The following is a 23658-nucleotide window of genomic DNA, read 5'->3' as shown; positions in this document are numbered from 1 at the left end:
TGCGAGCCGTGCGCCAACGATGTCCCGTACACTCGCTGCACATGGAGAGGGAAAACGCAGTAGTGTTGTGTGCTGGACATCGTGACTGTGTGGGAGGCTGGAACTCATGCAAGTCGCCGCCGGCCTGAGAGGCGTATTCGGCTAACATAGCCAATGAAGGTGGTTGCCAGGGAAATGGCGGCTCACCAGCACCGCCCTACCCGGCTTCAAAACGCGCTTCTCCGCCGTTTCAACCTTAGCCAGAACAGCTTGCCATCTCTTGCAGTGGTGCAGCGATTTCTTCACCATTATCGCGCTGCCCACCTAGGCGACAGCGACTTCTGGGATGATGTCTCGAGCTTCGTGCGCGAGAGGGGCTTCACGGGGCCAGGAAAAATTGAATGTAGGCTTCACTTTTACATGGAAAACGGATGGTGATGGCCGTCCGGTTGTAGGTACTGGCACCGATATGGATTCGTTTGTTGTGGGGCTGTCGTCTAAAAAATTGCTGCAGCGATAAGATCAAGATCCGGCAGCTTATGTGCTACACGCTGATGCTACATTCAAGCTCAATCAGGTCAGCTACCCTGTCATCGTTGTCGAAATATCTGACGGCATGAGAACGTTTCATCTCCTGGCCGTGTTCATCTCGTCGCAGCGGACAAAGGTTCAATACGTTGAAGCTTTGTCGGCGCTGAAGCGAGTATTTCGAACCATGACAGGGCATGATCTAGCCCCTCGTTCCGTCATGGTCGATGTAGACGAAGCTCAACTGAACGGCGTCGAAGAAGTTTTTGCCTCCTCTATCGATGGAGCCAAGCCTGTTGGCTTGATGTGTTACTTCCACGTGTTGGCAAAGGCTCGCGAAAAGACTCGTGCACTTGAGCCTTTGCTTGCTGCCCGTGTAATGCGCGACATCGCTGACCTGCACTTCACTGCTACTGCGGGCGCGTATACTGAGAAGAAGACGAAGCTTTTGTCAGACTGGGAGGGAGACACCAGGCTCACGGCGTTTACTGCTTACTTCAAAAAGCAGTGGCTGGACAGCAGGTTCATCGCTGGCAAGTGTTCCACCCCCGACCAGGCATCGCCACGACTAATAATCCCGTCGAGCAGTACAACCGGGCCTTGAAGAGAGACTATACACTGCACTTACGCCTCAAGATGGGCGCGCTGATAGAGCAGCTGCTGCAGTGCTGTCGCACTGAGAGTTTGAAGGAGAAAGCATTCGCTTTGGAAGTCACCCCCTCACCGTCCTCGTACGACGTGCACGTGACCTTGAGCGAGCGCACAAGATAGGTGAGCTTGTATCGGGTCGATCCCGTGTGTCTTTCTTGTTGAATGACGCACCTTGTGAAGAAGATCATGTGTACGTGGCCTCAGTGCTTTGCGATCGAGTGTACGACCCGCAAGCTCGACGCACTAACGAGTCATTACCTGTCACGTCCCGCCTCAGCGTTCAGGCAGCACGTGCTGAAGCGCGCGGCATGCCAGGTGAAGGCTGGCGTGTCAACGTGCTGTGCCGTCATTGTCCTTGCGACTATTACCCGAAGTTCGGCGTGTGCACACACCTTGTGTTCGCTCTGCATGTGCGTGGTTTGCTGGATCTATCAAAGCGCAAGAAGCTAGCCTATCGTGGCTCGAACAAGGCTCTTCGTGCTCAAAACTAGCAGGAAGGCCTATTGGCATCATCACAGCAGTGAACAGAGAATAATGTCAGGAATCTCAAGGAAACAAATAGAACGAGAGCCTCTTCACCTTTCCTAAATGCTCCTACCGCCCCTTGTGGATTTTGCCTTTCGCATCGTGCTGGTCCCCCCCCCATCCGTCCTGGCACCAGGTAGCAGCGCGTGCACCAGCTCGCCCCGCGCAATTTCCTCACTGCTGCTTCACCACGACGCGCCACATCCTGCACACTTCCCCTGCACTGCTCGGTCGCTCCCTCGAGCTGGTTGCCCCGCGCAACAAACCCTCCGTGGCGCCGTCGTGGCGAGCAGCGTCCCGCACAACGTCCCCTCCTGGTGCAGCGCAGCCTGGTGCCAAATCTTTTGTGGAGCCGGAGCGACCTCCCCGACCTCGACACCTAGCCCTGTCGCTCTGTCAGCCAACGCTCTGCGTGTGCGCCGCGGCGTCCATGTCCACGCCCATCTCAGTGGCATTGTACATCGTTGGGTAGCGCACGACTTCACTTTCGGTGTTTTCGTATTTTGTCCCAGTAGCTGTACAATCAAAATAGGAAGCATTAACCAACGCAAACCTAAGGCATTGCTTGCTGGTGTGACCAGATTTAGATAAGCATTTAGCTAATTATTATGGTCATGAATCTTTTTTCACACACATTTACGATGACGGGCTCATTTTTAGATTTCGTCAAAGTCACTGTATAAGTAAAATATAAGTTTTAAATAAACCGGTTTTTACTGACTATCTATGCAGTTAATTGAAAGTTGACTGTTTATGTGTTTTCGCCAGAAGCTCAATTTGAACTCAGCATCGTATTCGCATGTCAATGCTTGGGCGCGGTTCCGCAAGGATAGGGACATAGTACCCACAATTGGTTGATATCTCTCCGTATCTATTTACAGACTGGAAGATGGAGCCCCCAGTTCTGGCATAATAGTGGCTGGTGCTCCTTCTTTTTATTCTCGCTGCTTGGCTCGTCCGCGCCACTTGAATCTTGAAAGCCAAAGGGCAAGAGACGACTGATGGCGAGTCGCCATTGGCGACGGTACTGTACCATCGCCGGCACGAACTGTGGCACTGCCGGCAGCAGGCCTATCCCTCGCCACTCGCTCAATCATGATCTTGCTACGCTCGGAGACGCAATTCCAAACTTGCCTTCATGTGGCCGAACGCTCGGCTCAGCTCCAACCAAGCAGCGGACACCATGACCAACTGGGCGATTTATACCACAGTGCCGGTGTCTACGGGCAAAACCCCATCTCCGTACACCGGCAGCACCAGTCCCAGTAGTGGAGAGGACACCCCCAGCACATCGGACAACCGTGCCGAAACAGTCCCCACCGGCACTTCCGGCAACAAGCCCGGCATCAACTCAATGTGGCTCAACTGGAAGAATCCAAACACGGTGCTGGACCTATGCGCCGAGACCGAGAGCGGCTCAGCGCTCGAGATGCGCCGCCAAAAGAACCGCGAGTCCATGCGGCGTTCACGACAGCGCCAACGTGACCAACTGCAGCTACTACGCGATGCTGTGGCCGGCCTGGAAGAGCAGTACAAGTCGCTCCGACTACGTTCCGACTCGTCGGAACATCTCCCGGACGCCAATTCCGACAGCAATCGGAAATTTGCCCAAGCAGTCGAACTGTCCAAGCAGTTAGGCGCCGAGAACCTGTACCTAAAGGCGTCCATCCAGTACCAAGCGTCCTGGAAGCTAGAGCTCCGACGAGTCATGGAGACGACTGTGGCACTGGACGAGTTCACCGCTTCAGCGTCGACGCCGCCCTCGCCGTTCCCGTTCAAGTTGGAAATGATGACCGAACAGGAGGCCGAGTCGGTCTTCGGCTTCCATCCGCTCTCGGAACGGGACGTAAAGGACATTATCCTGCAGAATACAAGGACTGTCAAGCGGGTGCAGCATCAGCTGCTGACCACGAACAGCAAGGAGAGCGCGGATAACAACAGCGACCACGAGATCGCCGACGAAGAGGTGGCCGGCAAGATCGACCGTTCGGAACTCTTCGGATGGGATCTGCGACGACGTGTCCGAGGCAGCGACATGGAGTTCGTCTTCACCAAGCGGTTCAAGAAATTGTCCGTGTCGGAGCTCATGCAAAAGGCCTGGGTGAACGAAATGTGCTTGAAAGGCGCCCAGGTGGTCAAGTACGACGTCCAGCGGCTGGAAATGCTGCAAGAAGTCAACACGAACGCCTACGTGCTCGGTCGCGACGTCCGCTCGCCTGACGAGACCCCTGTATTCCGCACAACTCTGCTGCGATACCGCATGGAGACGACGGGCGACGTGCCGTCAAACAACTCGTCGCTCTTAAGTGAAGACGAACGCGAGTTGGACTCGGATCTGAGCGCGACCGGCTTTGTGATCGGCACGCAGAGTCTGAATCCGGCAGACACTTCCGGCGCCAAGCTGCTGCCGGAACGTGACGGCATTGAACCGTCGGCACGTCTAGTGTGGGCGGAGCTGGCGCATTCCATCGAAATGCTGCAAGTAACCGACCGCGTAACTGGAGAAGACAAGTACGTGCAAGTGCGGTGGGCCGGCAGGAACAACTACGGCACGCCATTCGACGCGCACCGGAACGCCGCCGACATGGTCACGACACTCATGCGCTGGGAGCTCGGTACGATCGCGCCTGCCCTCCAACTGATCCCGAACTCCGACACCGAACCGATGAACTCGAACTAGACGCCGTAGTGGCCGTTTTTCCAGGATAATTTATGCGTAACAGAGTTGTAAGTGGAAGGCGCTCTTTTGGATAATGAAAGTGAAAACTGAAGGTTTTATATACAGAAACACCGATAAATCTGTGGTCACTCAGGCTTTCTTCAACCACAGGCCCAACACTACCGGTATCAGTGGCTCGCGTGGCTTCAGCCTCGATGTTGCCGACCCACGCAGCCACACATGAGCTTCCGAAGCCACGTACGTAATCAGACGGAAGTGATCTTTCGTGCAATTGAGGCCTAGGCGCAACCACAACCAAAAGTGCACGAGGCTCGAAGGCTCAAACTGCCCTCGATACAGCAGTTTGCTTTGGTCGAGAAGACTTTGGCGTCCATTTTCAGACGAAAGCTCTTCGTCATGCACTCCAAGGAAACGCCCGATGCGAAAACGAGAACTTAAGCAAGTTCAAGGACATCAATCAAGTGGCGCCCACTGTCGCGAAGCACCAAGTTGCACACATTGCTTGAAGTTCTTTTTTCCTTGAATACGCTCGCGCATCGACAAACTGAAGCAAGGATGGTCCACGTGGTGTGGACATGGTGTGGACCTGCTTTGTGACAAGCAGCGGGAAAAACTATGGAGCTCGAGATACCCAAATTTAGAAATAGTGCTATTTGATGTACCCAAATGCATTTTGTGTTTTAAACATAATTGTCAGGTTGGACTTTAATTGAGCTGCCACAATATCAGCACAGCCGTCCGAGATGACAGTGATTATTACAAGAAGCTCTCCATTGGGGAAGCTTCGGGATTAAAAAATATACTTATCACTTCTCTTTTTCAAAGTCAGGTTTAATTACAGTCATTTAGCTGTCCTAACGACCACATTAATACTAGTCACTACTCCAAAGCAGGACATTTTTTTAAACTTTTTTTGGCTGCATGAATTCCATTCATTTATTTAATGAGCTTGGGAGGTAGACTGTAACGGGGTACGTAGCACTAAGTGTACCCTGGTTACATGAAGTGTGACACTTCACACTTCAGGAGTATGACATGTCATACTCCGGGATATTTGGTACAAGGTACCAAGGTCATTCAAAACCAACCATTGGTTAAATGACATTGCATTTCTATAGGTAACTGATAGTTTGTATTAACCACAAACTTAACCTACCTATAAATATACTCAGTTTACAATCTACCTTATTTAGGTCACTTCGCTCTCTTTAATTAAAGAGGGGACCTGTGAACTGCCGTTCACTGAGAGTTTGTATACTCTCGGAAGATAACTTCCTCTAGCGCAAGGTGCTGTGTGACCCCGTCACACTTGGTAGCACTTGTAGTCAATCCACGCCATCGCGGGTAGACTACCTGAACCTCCGAAGTTCGTTGCCATGGATAGGAACGACTTCTCCCATATGAACGACTCTCACTTCGAGTCGGTTCGGAAGATGGCAGGCATCTTCGGGATGGAGGCCCTGCAGAGCCTGGTGGTATCAACACCGGCTGAGCAGCTCGAGCGCGTCAATGCATTCGACGCGTACGAGCAGGGCCTCATCGCGCATGTGCGGGAGAACCTGCAGGCTCCGGCGGCGGGAGCAAACCCGCCTCACCCGAAGCCAATACGGCTGAAGGTAAAGCCGTATGAAGGGAAGGAAGGCGAGAACCTTCACTTCTGGGTCCGAGAAGTAGAGCTCGCGATGGACGCGGCTCTGATCTCGACCGAGCAACTGCGTGTTGCTTTTGCACTCTCCAACCTTAGCGGTCGTGCTAAGAGTTGGGTGTACACTCGGGAAGCGACATCCCCTGGATGTTTCACATCCTGGGCTCAGCTGTGCGAACAGCTCCGAGCCGCGTTCCTCCCGGCGAACTACGAGTACCGCCAGCGTTCGCGCTTCCTCGCGTGTAAACAAGGAAGACGCGAACTGCACGAGTATGTGCAAGAGATACGGGAGCTCACGGCGTCCCTAGTGGGAAACCCACTCAATGAACACATCAAGATGACTGTGTTCATGGACGGCCTTCGAGTGGGCCCCGCACGCACTCAGCTGTTCCGGGTGCAGGCAAGCACCCTTGAAGAGGCGATTCAAGTGGCTCTTCAAGAAGAGTACAGCCATCGCCAGGCGCGTACGCCGGCCTCAGCGTGGCCTGGGAGTTCCTTGTCGGCTCCCGGTCGAACAAGCCCCAACGGACCAGTTCCCATGGAACTCGGGTCCGCCGAACAGCGTGACATCCGCTGCTTCGGCTGTGGGAAGATGGGCCACTTCAAGCGCGACTGTCCCGCGGAAAGACTCCGCAGACGGTCCTTCCCCAAGCCCGTCCTCAAGGGTCGCTGGCAGAAGCCAGGATCCCGGGACAGGGGAACGCAGGGAACCAGTAGGGGCGGGGCGCCCTACTGGGGAAGAACTAAGTCTTCGTGATGGGTGCGCGGGTGGCGTGTACCACGGGGACTTAGCCCCTGAGAGTCTTCGCACTCTCGAATCGGCGAAGAGCAGCGGCGGGTTGCTCGTAGTACACGGATGTGTACGGGGGTACGATCACCCCTTTAGAATCTTGATTGACTCTGGGGCGTCGAAGAATTTCGCACGCCGCCAGACGGTTGCTCGGAACAGCAACAAGTTGTCCGAAGCTTTGCGAGAAAGCAAGGGCAACGGGACGGTGTCAGTGCGACTGGCCGACGGGAAGGTCGTCACTGTCCCCAACGTCCAAGTGGATCTGGCTGTCAAGTTTGAAGACTTTGACAGCCTCGAACAGTTCACTGTTCTCGATATGGATCCATATGATATGATCCTGGGCATGCCCTGGCTTGAGAAGCACGAGCCCTGGATCGACTGGCGAGGCAAGGCAATCGGTGCCAGCCGCCCTGCGCAGTCCGACAGAGCATTGGTGAGTCATGTTCCCACCTCTGTCAGGACCCGGGGCGCCCGCGAGGGCTGCCAGGGTACCAAAGCATCCGGCAGATGCTTGGGAGTCGTCGACGTATATGACGACTCCGAGGATGTTTTGATGGTGGCCGCGCCCAGAAGAGGCGCCGGCCAAGTGGGTAACTTAGGTCCACAGGCGGGTAACTTAGTTCCGCAGACAGCTGCAGCTGTCATGAACACTGAGAACAGCGTGTTCAGAGTGGGTAACAGAGTTCCACTCACGGTCGCCCAGACCATAACTGAAGAGGAAGACGTCGGATACGCTTCCTGTGTGAGTAACACAGTGCCACACGCGGTCGCCCAGACCTTAACTGAAGAGGAAGGCGTTGAACACGCTTCCTGTGTGGGTAACACAGTGCCACACGCGGTCGCCCAGACCTTAACTGAAGAGGAAGGCGTTGAACACGCTTCCTGTGTGGGTACAACAGTACCACACGAGGCCCACGAGTGCCTCGGATGTCGTAGCGACGACATCCCTAGACGTGGGCAGCAAAGCTCCCCGTCACAGAAGCCGTCGGCAAAGACGCCGACGCCGCCTCAAGTCGGATCCGAACTTCGTTCCGATCGACGTCGCTTCAAGCGACTCGGAGTCCAGGGCCCGGGCTCCTCCGACAAGGCCGGTGGAAGAGTGCTATCACATCTTCGATAGCGAGACGGGTTTACCCGTCAAGGCATCTGGTGTCCACTTGGAACAGTTGCCAGAGGTTGCAGAGATACTGAACCTCGAGGAAATGACGGCTGAGTCTTTCCTGGCCAACCTCAAGGCTGGAGAGATCGCTGAGATGGTACTCATAAGACCTGAGACCACTCAGGAGGAGCTGAACTCCTCCTCTGTCTTGGACGAGAACGTCCTGGAAGACATGAACAAGCAGCGTCAGGCGCGCTTGGGTTCTGAGATTCTCAAGAACCCCAAGGATCCGGTGTATCCTTTGGTGACGGAGTATGCGGACGTGGTGAATAAACACCCACCGACCCAACTCCCACCGGATCGAGGCGTACGGCACGAGATTGATCTCGTGCCCGGCACAAAGTATTGTGTCACGAGGCAATGGCCTCTCCCGCGCGAACAGTGCGAGGTCATTGATGCCTTCTTCGCCGCGAAAGCGAAGGCAGGCATGGTGCGGGAGTCGAAATCCCCGCACTCGACGCCGACTTTCTGCGTTCGTAAGCCGAACGGAAAGTGGCGTCTGGTTCACGCTTATAACAAGCTGAACAACGCAACGGTGCCGGCCCAAACACCGATCCCACGAAAGGATGTGTTGTTGAACAACATGGCCGGGAGCGTACTGTACAGTGCGCTGGATTTGGTAGACGGATACTACCAAATCCTGATGCGAGAGAGTGACATCCCGCTCACCGCGGTAAGCACTCCAAGCGGCATGCTTTGGGAGTGGCTCGTCATGCCGCAGGGCTTGTCTAACGCCCCGGCGACGTTCAATCGCCTGGTGACGCAATTGTTCCGCCCTTTGCGTACCTTCGTACAGACGTACTTCGACGACATTTTCGTCCATAGCCGTGCCGAGGGAGGCAAGACGGCCATGGAGGTGCATCTAGGACACCTCCGTCGAGTGTTGGACGTGATGCGAGCGAACAAGCTCTACGCCAACATCGACAAGTGCGTTTTCGCGTCACCAGAGATCAAAGTTCTCGGTTGCTTCGTAAGCAACGTGGGCGTTCGGGCTGACCCAGACAAGGTCAAGGCCATAGCAGCATGGCCGACGCCCCGATCCCAGAAGGATCTTCGAAAGTGGTTGGGTTTGGCCAACTACCTTCACAAGTACAGCGCTGGGTACGCGGGCTTCGCTAAGCCTTTGTCGAGCCTCCTTCAGAAGGACGTCGACTGGCGCTGGGAGCAAGAGCACCAGGATGCTTTTGACAGCATCAAGGCCAGTCTCCAAGAGACCCCTGTCCTGGCTCTGCCGGACGAGACGAAGCCGTTTAGCGTCGTCTGCGATGCCTCCGATTACGCCATCGGGTGTGCATTGCTGCAGGACGACACGGCTGGACAGGAACGAGTCATCTCATTCCAGTCCAGGCAGCTCAAAGCCGCCGAGCGGAACTACCCTGTCCATGACAAGGAGCTCCTGGCAATGAAATATGCCCTTGTGAAGTTCCGTGTTCACCTTCTGGGCTCTACGCCCTTTGTGATCTACACAGACCACGCGTCCTTGAGGACGGCGACTAACTCGCCTCACCTCTCCCAACGGATGGCGAGGTGGCTGTCCTTCTTCGCGGAATATAACTTCCGCGTCGAGTACAAGCCGGGCAAGCTCAACGTGCTTGCGGACGCCCTCTCTAGGCGTCCCGACTATGAGTTGGCCCACATCACGCGGGTGACAACGGATCTATATGATCGGATACGCATGGCGTATCGGGACGATGAGGCTGTCGCGCCTATCGTCAAGTTCCTTAAGGCCGGAACGAGCGCGAAGTCCGACTGGCTCTCGTCGCGACAGCGCTCACGGCTCCACCGATATGAGTTGAAGGAGGGCCTCCTCTATTATCGGGTAGAGCCCACTGATCCTCCACGGGTGGTTGTACCCAACGACGAGGATCTGAAGTTCGACATCCTCGCGGAGGCGCATGACGCGCCCTCCAGCGGCCACTTGGGCCGCGAGAAGACCTTTCTGTCGGTCTCTCAGTCCTTCTGGTGGACCCACATGTACAAGTGGGTCGCCCGGTACGTCAAGACATGTGAAACATGTCAGCGGGTTAAACCCGCAGGGCACTCTTCGGCTCCACTACAGAGCCTGCCCGTACCGGCTGATTGTTGGAAGTCGATGAGTCTTGACTTCATCTTTGGGCTTCCCGCCGACGGACACGGCAACACCGGAATTTTGGTGTTCGTGTGTCGGCTGAGCAAGATGGTACATCTTGCTCCAGTTCCCGTCACTGTGACGGGCGAACAAACCGCAAGGTTGCTCGTCGATGGCGTGTTCCGCTATCACGGTCTCCCGGAGACGATTGTCTCGGACCGAGACCCGCGGTTCACTGCTGCGTTTTGGAAAACGCTGTTCCCTTTACTGGGAACTCGTCTGCAGATGTCCACTGCGGATCATCCGCAGACAGACGGCCAAACAGAGCGCGTCAATCGAGTGCTCGAGGACACTCTGCGCAGTGTGTGCGCGGCAGCGCCACGTACGTGGTCGACGCAGCTTCCAGTTGTTGAGTTTGCGCTCAACAACGCGGTGCACGCGTCCACGGGGTTCACGCCGTTCTACTTGAACGGCTTCCGCCACCCCAGAGTGCCTCTCACTCTTCGAGGAAACACTGACTCCTCTATTCTAAGTGGGGGAGAGGCTCGGAAAGCCCTTTCCTCCCAGGTCTCGGATGTGAGGCCAGTTTCGCTGCGGAAACAGGTGGAATCCTTTATGGATACCAAGCTGAACATTGTCAGCAGGGTCCGCGATGCCATGGCAGCGGCCCAGGATAGACAAAAGGAGTACTCAGACAAACATGGAAGAGGAAACTTAAGTATATTTGAGATTGGTGACTTAGTGTTACTAGACACGAGGAACCTACCTCTAGACACTGTTAGCTCTGTCGGCAGCAACAAGCTGAAGCACCGCTTCATCGGACATTTTTCAGTCCTGGGCAGACATGGTGCGTCGTACACAATCGACCTTCCAAAGTCAATGACGACGCACCCGACGTTCTATGTCGGACGTCTTAAGCGGTACTTTGACCCGCAGGGGGTTGCTGACTCGCAGACCCCCCTTGACCCAGCTCCTCGAAGCGAGGGCCGGTCACAGTCGTCGACGAGGGCGTCGGAGCAGGCACCCAAGCCTCGGTCGGGACGGCAAGGCTGCGGTCAAGACCGTACGCCGGAGGGGCTCCATACGAACGGACCCCGGCGCCAGACGCCGAGTACGCTGAGTACGCCGGGTACGCACCATACGCGTACGTCTGGGAGTGTGCCGCAGGCGGCTCCGGACGTGGCAACAAAGCCTCGATCCGTCGGATCATGCGAAAGGCCTCGTCCAGATCGGACGAAGAGGCCCGGCGGTCCACCCGCAGGTGCAGGCTCGCGACCTCTCGCTCCACCAGGTCCAGGCGACCCGCAAGACGAGCGAGCTCGCCCTGATTCCCGGCCTGGGCGGCAGCATTACCGCCAGTCCCAAGGCCAAGTGCAATCTCAAGCACGAGGAGACGTTGACGGAGGCGGTCAACCTCAGGGTCCCGTGTCGGACCCGCAGTCGGAGCACTCGAACGAGAGTGGCTCTCGGGAGGCGCCGAGTACTCGTACTCGTACGAGGGCACCTCCGCCCCTGCTTGACCGGAATGGAGAAGTCCACTTCCACGTGGAGCGGATCCTCCAGGAGCAACGGTGTCGCGGGAAGCGACAGCTCCTCGTGAAGTGGAGGGGTTATGCCCACTCCGAGAACTCGTGGGAGCCGATTGAACGGCTCCTGATTGACTGCCCGAAGGCTGTCGCAATCTGGGAACAGAAGCGGCGGCAGCTTCATAAGTAGTCCGGGGCTTCTTGCCCGAACGGGGTACGGATGATGAATACATACCGTACCCGCGCTCATCGTGAGCGCTAGAAGCCGCGCGCTTCAGGATGTCCCTTGGCAGCATACGCTTGCTGATCAAGTGGGCAAACCTCACACGAAGATCACGCTGGTCCAGGATGTGGGACAGCTGCTGATCTTCATGGAGTTCCCATAACTCCGTGGGCGAGTACTTGAGAGTCTCCACCCACGCCCAGAACATGTCCTCACAAGAACTCCATGTGGGACAGTTCTCGGGCATAACCCAGGGGTATCCCCAAACAGGATAGAGACCACCCCGGGTCTCGGGCTTCTTACGACAAGTCGTGAAGTCCTTAAGGGGAATGCGGTGTGGCGCGAGAAGCACACACCGAGCAGCCTCCACGTTGTCGACGAACAACTGTTCTTTCTGAACAAGGCTCGTTCATAGATGCCCCTAGAAGTGTGGCCGCCCACAAGGCCACGAGGAGCGACGAGAAGCTCTAAGAAGAGGTCAGCCCCAGAGCTCTCCTCGGGAGGCCAATACCCTCTTGAGTTGATGGCAGCTCCCTGGCTGACGGGTGCCGCCGCCGAACCCCCACGCACACGCTGGGCAGCTTGGAAATCCTCCTGCTGCTGGTCGAGGTCATTCGAGACCTCCCGGGGCTCAACAATGGCACCCTCCTCTTCCTCTTCGTCCTCCTTCTCCTCCTCTTCATCCGAGGAGCCGAAGAGACTCTGATAGGAGCGTCGAGTCTCCTTCTCCTCGCGGAGTGGAGACTTAGAGGCGGTACGCTTCTTTGAGGGCTTGGCGCCTTCGGCTTTAGAGGCCTTAGCGCGCGCAAGACCCTCGGCAAGCGAGAGACGTTTGCGAGGACTCCCTTCCTCATCGCCACCGGCTTTGGGAGTGCCCTTAGCCTTAACGGCCGGACTCTCAGAGCGCACAGAGGTCCTGGGACTGTGATCACCGTGATCACTAGCGGACGACTGCACGCTGCCTTCTTTGTGCTCACTGGGCACTGGGCTGTGCCCTCCCACAGAGCCCGCAGGAGCATCGTGAGTGCTCTCGGACTCGGCATCGTCCTCACTGCCCGAGTTGAACTCACGTTCTACGAACCGAGGGTTCGGACGATTGTCTGAAGACGAGGGCGACGGACTGCGGCGCCTGCTTGCGCGCTTGTCCGCAGCCGCGTCACCCGAGGATCCGATCGCCTCGGAGGCCACCTGAGTAGCCTCCTTGAGTGCAGAGCCTTTGCCGTGAGGCTTAGTGCTCTTGGCCTGCGCCTTACCGGCTGCAGCCTTGGAGCGTGTCTTAGCACCGCTCTTAGCAGTGCCACGAGGCATGTTAACGGTCGAAGTGGAGACCTTGACGAAGAGCGCACAGGTTGCTGCTCGAGACTCTAACTGTAAAGTGAGCCTCCGCCGCGCTCGCGCGGCCGAGTCGATGGTTTTCGACTTTGAGAATGAGAGTTTGTGACGAACATCTCTTCATTCTGATTGGTCGGTAAACCGAACCTAAGTGGGGGAGGATGTAACGGGGTACGTAGCACTAAGTGTACCCTGGTTACATGAAGTGTGACACTTTACACTTCATGAGTATGACATGTCATACTCCGGGATATTTGGTACAAGGTACCAAGGTCATTCAAAACCAACCATTGGTTAAATGACATTGCATTTCTATAGGTAACTGATAGTTTGTATTAACCTCAAACTTAACCTACCTATAAATATACTCAGTTTACAATCTACCTTATTTAGGTCACTTCGCTCTCTTTAATTAAAGAGGGGACCTGTGAACTGCCGTTCACTGAGAGTTTGTATACTCTCGGAAGATAACTTCCTCTAGCGCAAGGTGCTGTGTGACCCCGTCACATAGACTATTCTATAAAATGCAATACGCTTCGACTCGATGCTGCGGCATTGCTGTATACCAGACCTGCTCTCCGCATAAGTGCCCCTCCTCGTCCACGGACCACTTCGTAGGTTTAGATGGTAGGAGAGAATGCGTCCTACTAGAAGTCCTAAAGTGTCCTATTGTCCTAAAACCTGGGATAAAAAACTAGCAATTCGGCTCATAAACAAACCCATATTTAGGACAACACAATGAGTTTTAGGACGAAACAAGCCAGGGTCCGCGTGTCCTAATAGGACACTCGACAACTGGACACTCAGTCTGTCCTATTAGGACAGACTGCAACTCAGACCACTGTCCTATTAGGACAACACCAAGCCCAACATGCACTGTCCTCAAGCCATATCCTCAACTGGCCTAGCTAGAAGCAATAAACATCTTAAAGCCCCTCTCCAAGAGCAGCCGATTCTTTGCTGTGCGCGAAAAGCACCTCAACAAAACTTCTCTACTACAAAGTGTGTGACAATATTTTTAAAGTGTTTCAAAGGATGATAGTCATTGAAGGTAATAATAGCCGCTAATAACGGTTAAGCGACTTCAACATGCACATAGCAAACGACGGTTAATAATCAGAACGTGACGACATAGGGGGGGGCTCAAAAAGCAGCAAAGTACTCGCAAGGGCTACTTGGCTGCAAGTCGATCCGAAGACGCGGTTCGCAAGCGATGGGGGTCTTGGTTAGCGCGGCGGTGTGCTCGGCCTGGTTCGTCGAGTTGTCTGGCGTCGTCGGGGTGTCGACAACAGGTGCGTTTGTGGCAGGCGAGTCCGGGCTGGGAGCCGACGTCGATGGGCAGTTGGACGGCACGTAGACTACCAGGTCGGCCTTCAGGTTGGAACCGACACCGACCGGCAGTTGGCACTCCTCCAGGTTCATGGCCTTCACGTCAGCGAGCAGGGTGTTGCAGGCAGTCGAGGCGCACATCTTGTCAATGGTGGCCTGGTCCGGGATCTCAGTGGTCCGTGCCGCACTGTTGAATGTTCGCGCTCGTGAGCAGAGCGGACAAGACACTGCTTCCGCAGGTGGCAGCAGAGGCCAGATAGGCAAGCGCCCTAGCTGCAGAAGGAGTAGCCGCAATGGTCCATGATGCTTGGCTGCAGTAGTGGAGATTCAGAAATGGTTGGTGTGCCCCAGGACAATAAGTAAAGCCAATGTGAGTTTTAGGTAACTCTTACGTAAATTTACGTTGATAGTCCGGAAAAAGTTTATATTTGAGGTTTAGGACAATCTGGAGGACACAAATTATAATATTCTGTAGCGAAGGATTAGTCGCTTTTTAGGACACATCTCCAAAATCTCCCTGTAAAATTTAGGACAAATAGGACAGTTTAGGACGTGTCTTAGGACGCATTATCCTACACCGTTTAGATAGCTAGAGTAGTCTATTATTCTTTCTTGTGGTATTTTGTGTATCTTAGCAGTCTATGAGGGTATGCAGCATTTGTTACGTAGTCGATGAGCACTTTGCGTCATTGGAGAGGTCAGACCATTCTTTTATAGAGGTTAGTGGATGAACGGGAAAATACTACTTCTACCAGTGCTGCTGTGGCTGATGAAGGAATAACCCTGACAAACACCATTAACTCTAAGACAAACACCATTTACAAAAGAAAATCAAGGAAAGCTCCAGATTTCCTACAGAGCTATAGGTATACAAGAGCGAAGCGCTTTATAAATGCTTGCTACGGTGCAGGATATTCTAAGGCGCTCCGCCGAAAAATCTAGGAAGCGCACTATTAAAGGCCCATGGCTACTTGTAAGTCAGCGAAACTCAACACTACACGATTAAGTTTTCATGTGTCAGCGTACGATTTTTTGGTCTAGCTCGCATTCAAAAACGCCTACGCTTGCTCTAGAATGGGCAATTGTCGCCTCATTTAGGGTGATCGATGTATCACTCTTATTAAGCCACCGCCTAGCAAAGCTGAGGCGTAATATGGCTTCGTGATATATAACAATACATCTCCGCTGTAACTACCTGAGCGAGGCATACCGTATTCTCTTGGTCCAGCTCACGACATTGCAATTCTATGAGGGTCTACAGGCTGTAGTACATCGAGACCTTTGGATCATTTTTGAGTACATAAAAAAACACTATTTCTAAATTTGGGTACCTCGAGCTCCCTAAGCTCGAGCACAGCCGCATTATCACGCTGATTACCAGAACCATCCCCCATCACTTTCGCATTTGCTTACGGTGTGTCAATACCGGTAATCCGGCACGACCTTTGCCGGCGGATGTGAGACTTCATAGTCGCCAGGCACACGTCGCCTCCTCTTCACTATCAATAAACCCGTTGCGATCATGAAGCGCGACGTGGTGGACTCCCCGGCGTCGTCGTGGCAGTCGGAGGCAGATGACGACGCCATCCTCGACAGCATCGACGACGTCATGTGGGACGAGTTGCGAAGCTTGTCGACGCGTCACACGCCAAGTTATTCGCTAAGTGGTACCGGTATGGATGAATATCATCACTTATCGGACCTCACTAAGGTTTATTATCAGTTTTAATGGCCAATCATATATTTATTTGCTTTGGATAACCAATCATATCCAAAAATTATGTCAGTCTTGGCCAATCAATCCGTCAAGGGTTAGGTTGGTCATCTAAACTCCACATCGGACGTATTAGGTCCGAGGGGCACGGAAAATATGTGTATCTCTTTACAAATATTAAGATGTCGGCGTATCACACGCATATTTTCATTTTATCCGACCGGCGTAATCATTTCGGTACAAACGACTCAATTTGCGCTTTTAAAATTTGTTGTATTGATACCGTAGCAATTTCTCGAAAGCGCTTAAATGGCGACATGATGCATGGAAGTAAGAGCCTCTGTGCTGACGAGATGCAGTAGCTACACTTGTAACTTCTAATAGCTTCCGTGAGGTGGTGCATTGCGAATTGTTATTATTGTACCCGTTTTTAAATAGACATTGACAATTTGCATCAATTACTTGGACATGTTTTACATTATTTAGTGCTCGCTAGCTACACGCAACTACTGAGAGCATCGAGCTCTTCATCGACACGACCAGCAGCTGGGACAAGCATCTGGACTTGGTGCGTCGCCAGCGGACTATCGGCCGGCAGCATGCTTCCCGCCCTGCCGGGTGGGGAAATAGATCTTGCGGGGTCTGCACGGGGCCTGGCGGCGGCATCCTCGCTGCTGATAGCTGGATGACTCGACGATACCATCGAAGTCCGCCCTTCGGAGTGCCACCTGCAGGCACGCACCCAACGGGCAGCCTACCGCCCGCCCTGCCGGGCAAGCCACCACAGCCCTTGAGGATCCGCCCGCTGTTGTTGTCCCCTTCGCTCCTTCCGTCTTTGTTGTCCTTCCTGTCCTTGGTGTTGCCCCTCTTGTCGCCGCCGCCACCCTCCTGCTGCATGCCGTCAACGCCACCCTCCTGTCACACGTGCCGCCGCCGTCATCGCGCCATCTCCCTCCCCGCCTTCTGTAAAATAATAATGTTTAGTGTGTGGGTCACAATATCTAATCCATAAACTAATAAATTGATTTTGCGGGGGTTTATTTAGCGTACCCTAGTTTTGGTACAGGTCCGATAAGGTCATCCGGTCCGATAAATTTTGGTATGGACGCGCCAGTCCTGCTCACAGTCCTGCCGTTCAGGTCCATACTCTCCAGTCAGATAACAACCCCATCCACGGAGAAGACGGGAACCAGCTGGCGACCACTCTCCAATTCGGAATGAACCCGGCGCAATTCGACGCGTTATGGGCTGCTTCCCACGCAGCTCCAGCGATGGCCATGCCCACGTCTCCGCCGTTAACGTGGACGAGCGTTAAGACCGAGCAGATGCAGTGCGACCCACCGAATCCCAGCGCCATGGAGCGACGACGACAGAAGAACAGACTGCATGCGACGAGCAAGACAGCGACAGCGAGATGAGCTCAACAACATGAAGGCCACAGTGGCCAGACTGGAGAAACAGTACGCGGAATTGAGCTTGCAGTCCACGCAGAGTGCAACAGTCGAACGTGAGGGAACTTTAGTCACGAGGATGACTTCGGATTATTCCAAAGCGGTGGATTTGTCGAGGAGACTTGGAGCTGAGAATTTGTTTCTTAAGAACGAAATTCAGCAGAAAGCGGAGTGGAAAATAAATTTATCTAGAATTTTACAGTCCACCATGGAGGTGGATGGACCTCGATGGGCCCAGCAGTTCCAGCAGCCGTCGTTAGGAGGAGAAGCTGTCTTGAGGATGCGATTAGACGAGCGAGACCCCTTCGACGCGAGGGAGGAGTTCGGGTTCCATCCACTGACAGACTTGGGGCTAACTCGAGTGATCTTGGACAACACTCGCACAATCTCTCGCGTGCAGAGTCGTCTGCTGGTCCCGTCGTCGTTTGATACCGACGATGGCGCGAGAACGAGTCGAATGCAGATCTTTGGGTGGGATATGGTGCAACGAGTGCATGGGAATATTTTGGAATGCGTCTCTACGAAGAAATTTTACAGATTAAATGTTGCGGAGTTAATGCAAAAGACGTGGGCAAATGATATGCGCCTGGGCGAATTCAAAAAGGTTAAAGGCGAAACGAGTCGCTTAGAGGTGTTGCAGCAGGTGAATCCGAACGCCTATGTGCTGGCTAGAGACGTCATGTCTCCTGCCAAAGATATCTCGACATTTCGGTCGGTTTTCGTACGTTTCTTGATCGAAACAAGGAAGAAGATCCCACTGTCGAGAGCTACATCCGTGCCTACCTGTATCGATGCGAGCGCTCCGTCAACACCGCCGCAGTATGCTGATTTCGGATTCGGATTCCGAAGAGCTTATGCTGGATGCTACAGGATACGTCCTTGGGACGCAGAGCTTTGACACAGGTTATTCCAGAAATCCACGAGAAGAGGATGTTCGGAACAAAGTGGCGTGGGCCCATTTGTCGCTTTCGATCGAGTTTCTGAACGTGGTGAATCCCGTCACGGGCGAAGAATACCAGCAACTGCGGTGGAGCGGACGCACCGATTATTGTGGACCAGATCACGCACATCGCAACGCAAGCGACATGATGCAGGGCATGTTGCGCTGGGAAATGTTGGTGATCGCCCCAGCGGTGAACCTGGTGTCACTGCCAATAGAATGATTTTTCTTATTTATCAGGCTCCGCTTTTTGGCAATTATGGATAATTTTGACCCACTTTTAAACCAATTCTTTGACTCAGAAACTAACGTTTTTCAAGAGAACGTGTGACTTTTGCCATACGTTATGTTTTGGCACCTTAAATCTGTGTCAGCACATTAAAGTCTGGGCAGCACATTACTTTACGGCACCAGCACAAATAACTGTGCTGTTTTTGGCGGAGCCTCGTCTCTGGTGCTGTGCACGGATTGAAGATGGAGCAGCCAATCAGAGGAGCTTATGCGGACAGGTCATTGCGGACCAAATCGCAATTTGCATTTTGTTCTATTCAATTAACTGTCACTAAATTTGTAGTCCACACCCTGTAACTGCCACTCAGTTGCGCAAAAATGCCGAAGCGAATCCTGTGGACCGAGCTGGCGCTCGTCTCCGAGGCGGCCGAAGGCAAATCGATCCTCGAGCGCCTGAAGGCGTTCGACATATGCAAGAGTAATACTCTGGTGTGCACCGTGTGCACATTGGCTGTGGACCCACACAAGATGCGTTATCGTCTTCTGAAGTGCAAGTCCGAAACGTGCAGCGAGGCCTCGGAAGTGGCGTGTTCGTGGCGCGGCAAGCTGCTCACGTGTCTCTCTACATCTCGTATGTCTATCTACGAATCGGGTGTCCACACAACTCTGCTAGCTTCCCCGCAGAGAAAGAAGAAGCTCACGACTGCGCAGAAGACGTTCTGCCGGGAGATGGCAGCTCATCACCTCAGGCCGCAACGCATCCGACATGCGCTGGCGCGCAAGTTTGACACGTCTTTGGAGAATTTGCCTGGACTTCAAGTTGTCGAGAACTTCGTGAACCACTACAGCCGATCGTCCTTGCAGAACCACGACCGAGTGGATGAAATGCGGGATTGGGTCCACGCGAGGGTTTTCACGGGCGCTGAGGCCTTGGATCAACCTTTTACTTTTGCGTGAAGACTGGATTGTGATGGGAGGCCGGTAGTTGGCAATGGATCGAACGAAAGTCCTTTTGTACTAGGGATATCAGCGAAGACTATGACTATGCGGCTACATTTACCAGAGGACAGCTTCATTCTACACATTGACGCTACTTATAAAATGAACCACTGTGGCTACCCAGTCGTCGTTGTTGGAGTGCCCGACCGGTCCCGGGGTTTTCATTTGGTGGCTCTATACATTGTGTCACAAGAAACGCACTGTATTTTTGAGGAGGTGTTGCTATCTTTACGTCGTCAGTACTACTATCTCAGTGGAAGGGAGCTATCGGTCCGCAACGTTATGGCGGACGCTGACAGGGCACAGTACGTCGCGATCTGTACGGTGTTTTCTGACTGCGCGGGTTTCCAGTTTCTGATGTGTTTTTTTCATGTGATTAAAAACATCCAGAAGGCTATCAAGGGATTTCCCTCGGTTGTGTCGGCTTCCTTGATAAGAGACGTGTATGATTTACACTTTGCCCGGAGCGAAATGGAGTTCAACGGACTTCGGGACCGCTTTTTATTGGTGTGGATGCAGAATCCGTTTTTAGTGGGTTTCGCTCACTATATGAGAGACCAGTGGCTCTATGGACCTTTTTCAAAGTGGCAGCGGTACCTGACCCCGTCGGGCTTTGCTGCAACGAATAACCCGTCGGAGACATTTAATGCTCTACTGAAGCGGGACTACACACTGAGAAGACGACTGAAGATGGGCACTCTAGTACAAGAACTGGCAGCTTGTACCCACGATCTATCCTCCGCCACGAGGAAAATCAGTTTTGTCATAGCAGTGCCAGCAAACCTCACGCAAAGGGTCTCCGAATTGATGAAGGAAAGGTTGATTGGGGTGTGGAACAGGGTAGAATGCCAGCCTGCGTATGCTGGAGGGCACACTCTGGTGTCCGTGGGGTGGCTGGCCAGTGGATATCACGAGTCGTTGGTGTCCTTGTAGCTATTGCTATGCGTTTGGCGTTTGTGTCCATGTCTTATACGCCCTGAAGGCCACCCAGCATGTCGACAGCAGCGGAAGGAACGTCTTCGTAAACCGCAACAAGCGGAAGCGAGGTGGCGACTCTTCAGATGGCAGACCGCTGTAAGTTGGGCCTGCGCTTACTTTCTAGAGGCTCCAGCACAAGCTTTACGTGGACTCCGGACGTGCGGAGCGTTGTATAAGGCTAACAAGGGTCACGGGCAAAGGATATACCCGAGGGTTTGCTAGAAATGCTCCAGAAAAATCACAATCGAGATTTACGTAGCAGTGGGTAGTGCAGCGTGCGCATTTATCCAGATAGCAACTAGTTAACCCGAGGAAAAAGTTTCACTCGCTTTATCCTAACAGAAATACCCCCGTGTAAATCGTGTTTCCCTTGTCAGAACTGCCTAAACGTTGTATTTACTTTCTCTGAGGTCAACAATATGCTATCGAAGATTCCTACTACACTGCCTACTCGAGGGTTTGTACTCATCTAGTTTAGTTGCTGCCATCTTCCTCCGACCAGCACTGATCGCAGGCACAGTTAAACCACGTCTGGTTCCCGTAATTCACCGTAATTTGAGCGCCTGCATGTACACTCTCAATCATCCGCACGAGCACTTTGACATTGGCTCGGTTCTAGAGCTCTACGAAAGTCGCGTTCGGCGTACATGAATGGCTGTTATAACGAGTGATTGAGCCGCACTTGTGAGCCTCCAAGTACACGTACTTTTTATTGCGCGACTTCGCGTTCAACAACATTGTGTATCCAGTATTCTGCTTCATTTTTGCCCTGGCATTCCAGTTATGATCGGATCGTACGCGCTGAGCTCGCCTGCGTACTCTCCAATTACATCGCCGACACACAAGTCCGTGGTGGTGAAGACGCCGGTCCCGACACGACCCGTGTCGAACAACTTCAGGGTCTGTAACGTCTTGGGAGCATTGCTGCACTTACCATCCAAATTACATGAGGTCGGGGTGCAGTACAATGCGCTGTCAGTGTTTTCGCACGTGTCCATGAAGCAATCACCTGTACAGGAACACCGGCCGAAGTCACCGATGTCTGGGAACTTCACATTCTCCGGATTGCTGCACTCTTCAATCCTCATGACGTTCTCGGGCCACTGCACCTCAATGGGCAAGAAGTAGCCAGATGTAGGTGGCTCTTCATAGGTGGAGCGACGTTGATGGAGCTCTCGAAGCCGCTTGCGCAGACCCGGAATACGTAGGGTGGCCTTGAACTTCTTAGTCTTTGTTGAATGCACGTGGTAGATGTGTGATCCGCTTCGGGTCACACCGCAGAGTCGTTGATGGCGCCGTTTGCGGGATCGTGGCTGGGTCCACTCTCCAGCCTTTACCTTTTTCTGGTGGCGCCGCTTTTGGCGCTGCCATCGCGTTGGCACGGTCTCTACAAACCCCGTCGCCGCCCGCAGCTCGGCGTCCGTCACCTCGGCCTCCACAATGGACTCCATCCGCCGCAACTTGTTGCGCGACCAAGGAGGAGACAGTGGCACGTCAGTCGAGGTGCTATTGTCCTCTCCGTCCACCGCAGCACCTTCTCCATCCTCACCACCGTCCTCTCCATCCTCCGGAGCGTCACCGTTTATGTCGTTACCGCTATCGACGGTCGTGAGATCAACTATCACATGTGGTGGCTGACTGAGGGTACATGAAAGCAAACCCTCGAGTACAACCTGGCTATCCGACGCTCCAGAGCTAGTGGAGTCGCTCTGCAACCGCTCTGTTACTGGAATGGGCGCTCTGGGCGCGCTGGAGCGCTCTGCTTCATGGACTAAGGACTTTGAAAGCCGCGAAGCCGTTCCATCGCTCTCGGAAGGCAACACCGCTCGTATGGAGGCAAAGGATTCGTCCAGATGCGCCTTGAGGGCGTCACGAAGGCGTATGGCCCGTGTGGGCGCTTCGTACGCCCCCGGAACTAGTTGAAAGGATCGCAGTTTGCGCCAACGAACTCTGTCCAGGAACAGTGCGGTGCCAGCGATGTCGAAGCGACGACGCACCATATTCGTCATGGGGAGTGTTTCCTGCGTATCCAGCGTGACTAGATAGGGGTCGTTGCGCGTGCCTGACATCTTCAGGACGACCCCCACCCGATGTCCGCGGCGATCACCACACACAAAGGCTTGTGAATAGTACTCTAGTACATCGCCTGGCCGCAACGTCTCTGGGGGGAGCTGCGAGGCGCAAACCCCTACCATTGCGGTCCCTGGAGTTCTATAGCACCTGGAGTTCTGGAGCACCTGAGAGCGCTGGACACCTGGGCGGTGGTGGTGATTCCCGAATGAGATGCATGACGATCGCAAAAGTAACTTTGAATTTTCAAAATAAATGCTACTTTACTTACTTTTAACAAAAGTTACTTTACTTAGCAACACTTCAGGTACCAGTTGCAGCGTCAACGTGGCAAGCGCTGTGCAATTAAAAGGGACGAATGGCCGGTGCTGTTTCTGTCTTTTTGTGTTCTAATCTTCCCGGCATTGTTGTGCTGGTCAGATTTCTTCGTGTGTTTTTAACGTTTCCTCGTTTTTCAAATGTAGCCATCTGTTTTTTTAAAAACATATTTTTACTGCTACACTGTCTACGGTAATTAGTCTGACCGAGACTATTTTGTGTGTATGGTTTCTCAGGTCATACACATTAAATAGTCTGACACAGACTATTTAATTGCTAAGACTATTTATGAATTCCGACCGGTCACAAAAAAAGTACACAAAACGTGAGACTTGAAAAAAAAATACACAAAACGTGAGACTCGAACCGTCAAACCTCAGCGTGGAGGGTCGTCGCTCAGACGACTGCTCCAACTAAGACTAAATTTTCGTTCTTTCCAATGTTTTATCTATGTTAGCAAATGACCACCTTGCTGTATTTCTACGCGTTTTCCGTGTCAACAGGCTCGCCTTCAAAATGGGC

At 53.5% G+C, this 23658-nt stretch overlaps 3 protein-coding genes and 1 pseudogene across 3 annotated transcripts; 2 read left to right on the top strand and 2 right to left on the bottom strand.

The window, feature by feature from the left end:
* Positions 1-2821: 2821 nt before the first annotated feature.
* PITG_15136 (uncharacterized protein) lies at positions 2822-4363 on the top strand (the record flags this gene model as incomplete). Its single annotated transcript, XM_002898251.1, has 1 exon — positions 2822-4363. One exon carries the CDS (start codon positions 2822-2824, stop codon positions 4361-4363), a length of 1542 nt encoding a protein of 513 aa, XP_002898297.1.
* A 9952-nt stretch (positions 4364-14315) lies between these two features.
* Positions 14316-14673, bottom strand: PITG_15135 (annotated as a pseudogene; the record flags this gene model as incomplete).
* Positions 14674-16641: 1968 nt separating this feature from the next.
* PITG_15134 (uncharacterized protein) lies at positions 16642-17506 on the bottom strand (the record flags this gene model as incomplete). Its single annotated transcript, XM_002898249.1, has 3 exons — positions 16642-17064; positions 17214-17265; positions 17409-17506. 3 exons carry the CDS (start codon positions 17504-17506, stop codon positions 16642-16644), a joined length of 573 nt encoding a protein of 190 aa, XP_002898295.1.
* On the top strand, positions 17371-18763 carry PITG_15133 (uncharacterized protein; the record flags this gene model as incomplete). The annotated part of the gene is made up of 2 exons (XM_002898250.1): positions 17371-18311; positions 18514-18763. The coding sequence occupies 2 exons, from the start codon at positions 17809-17811 to the stop codon at positions 18761-18763; spliced, it is 753 nt and encodes a 250-aa protein (XP_002898296.1).
* Between the last annotated feature and the right edge of the window lie 4895 nt (positions 18764-23658).

Source organism: Phytophthora infestans, genomic scaffold (assembly GCF_000142945.1).
Source record: "Phytophthora infestans T30-4 supercont1.38 genomic scaffold, whole genome shotgun sequence".
NCBI lineage: Eukaryota > Oomycota > Peronosporomycetes > Peronosporales > Peronosporaceae > Phytophthora > Phytophthora infestans.
Note: the sequence above shows the minus strand (reverse complement) of the source record. Positions and strands in the feature narration are given on the sequence as shown.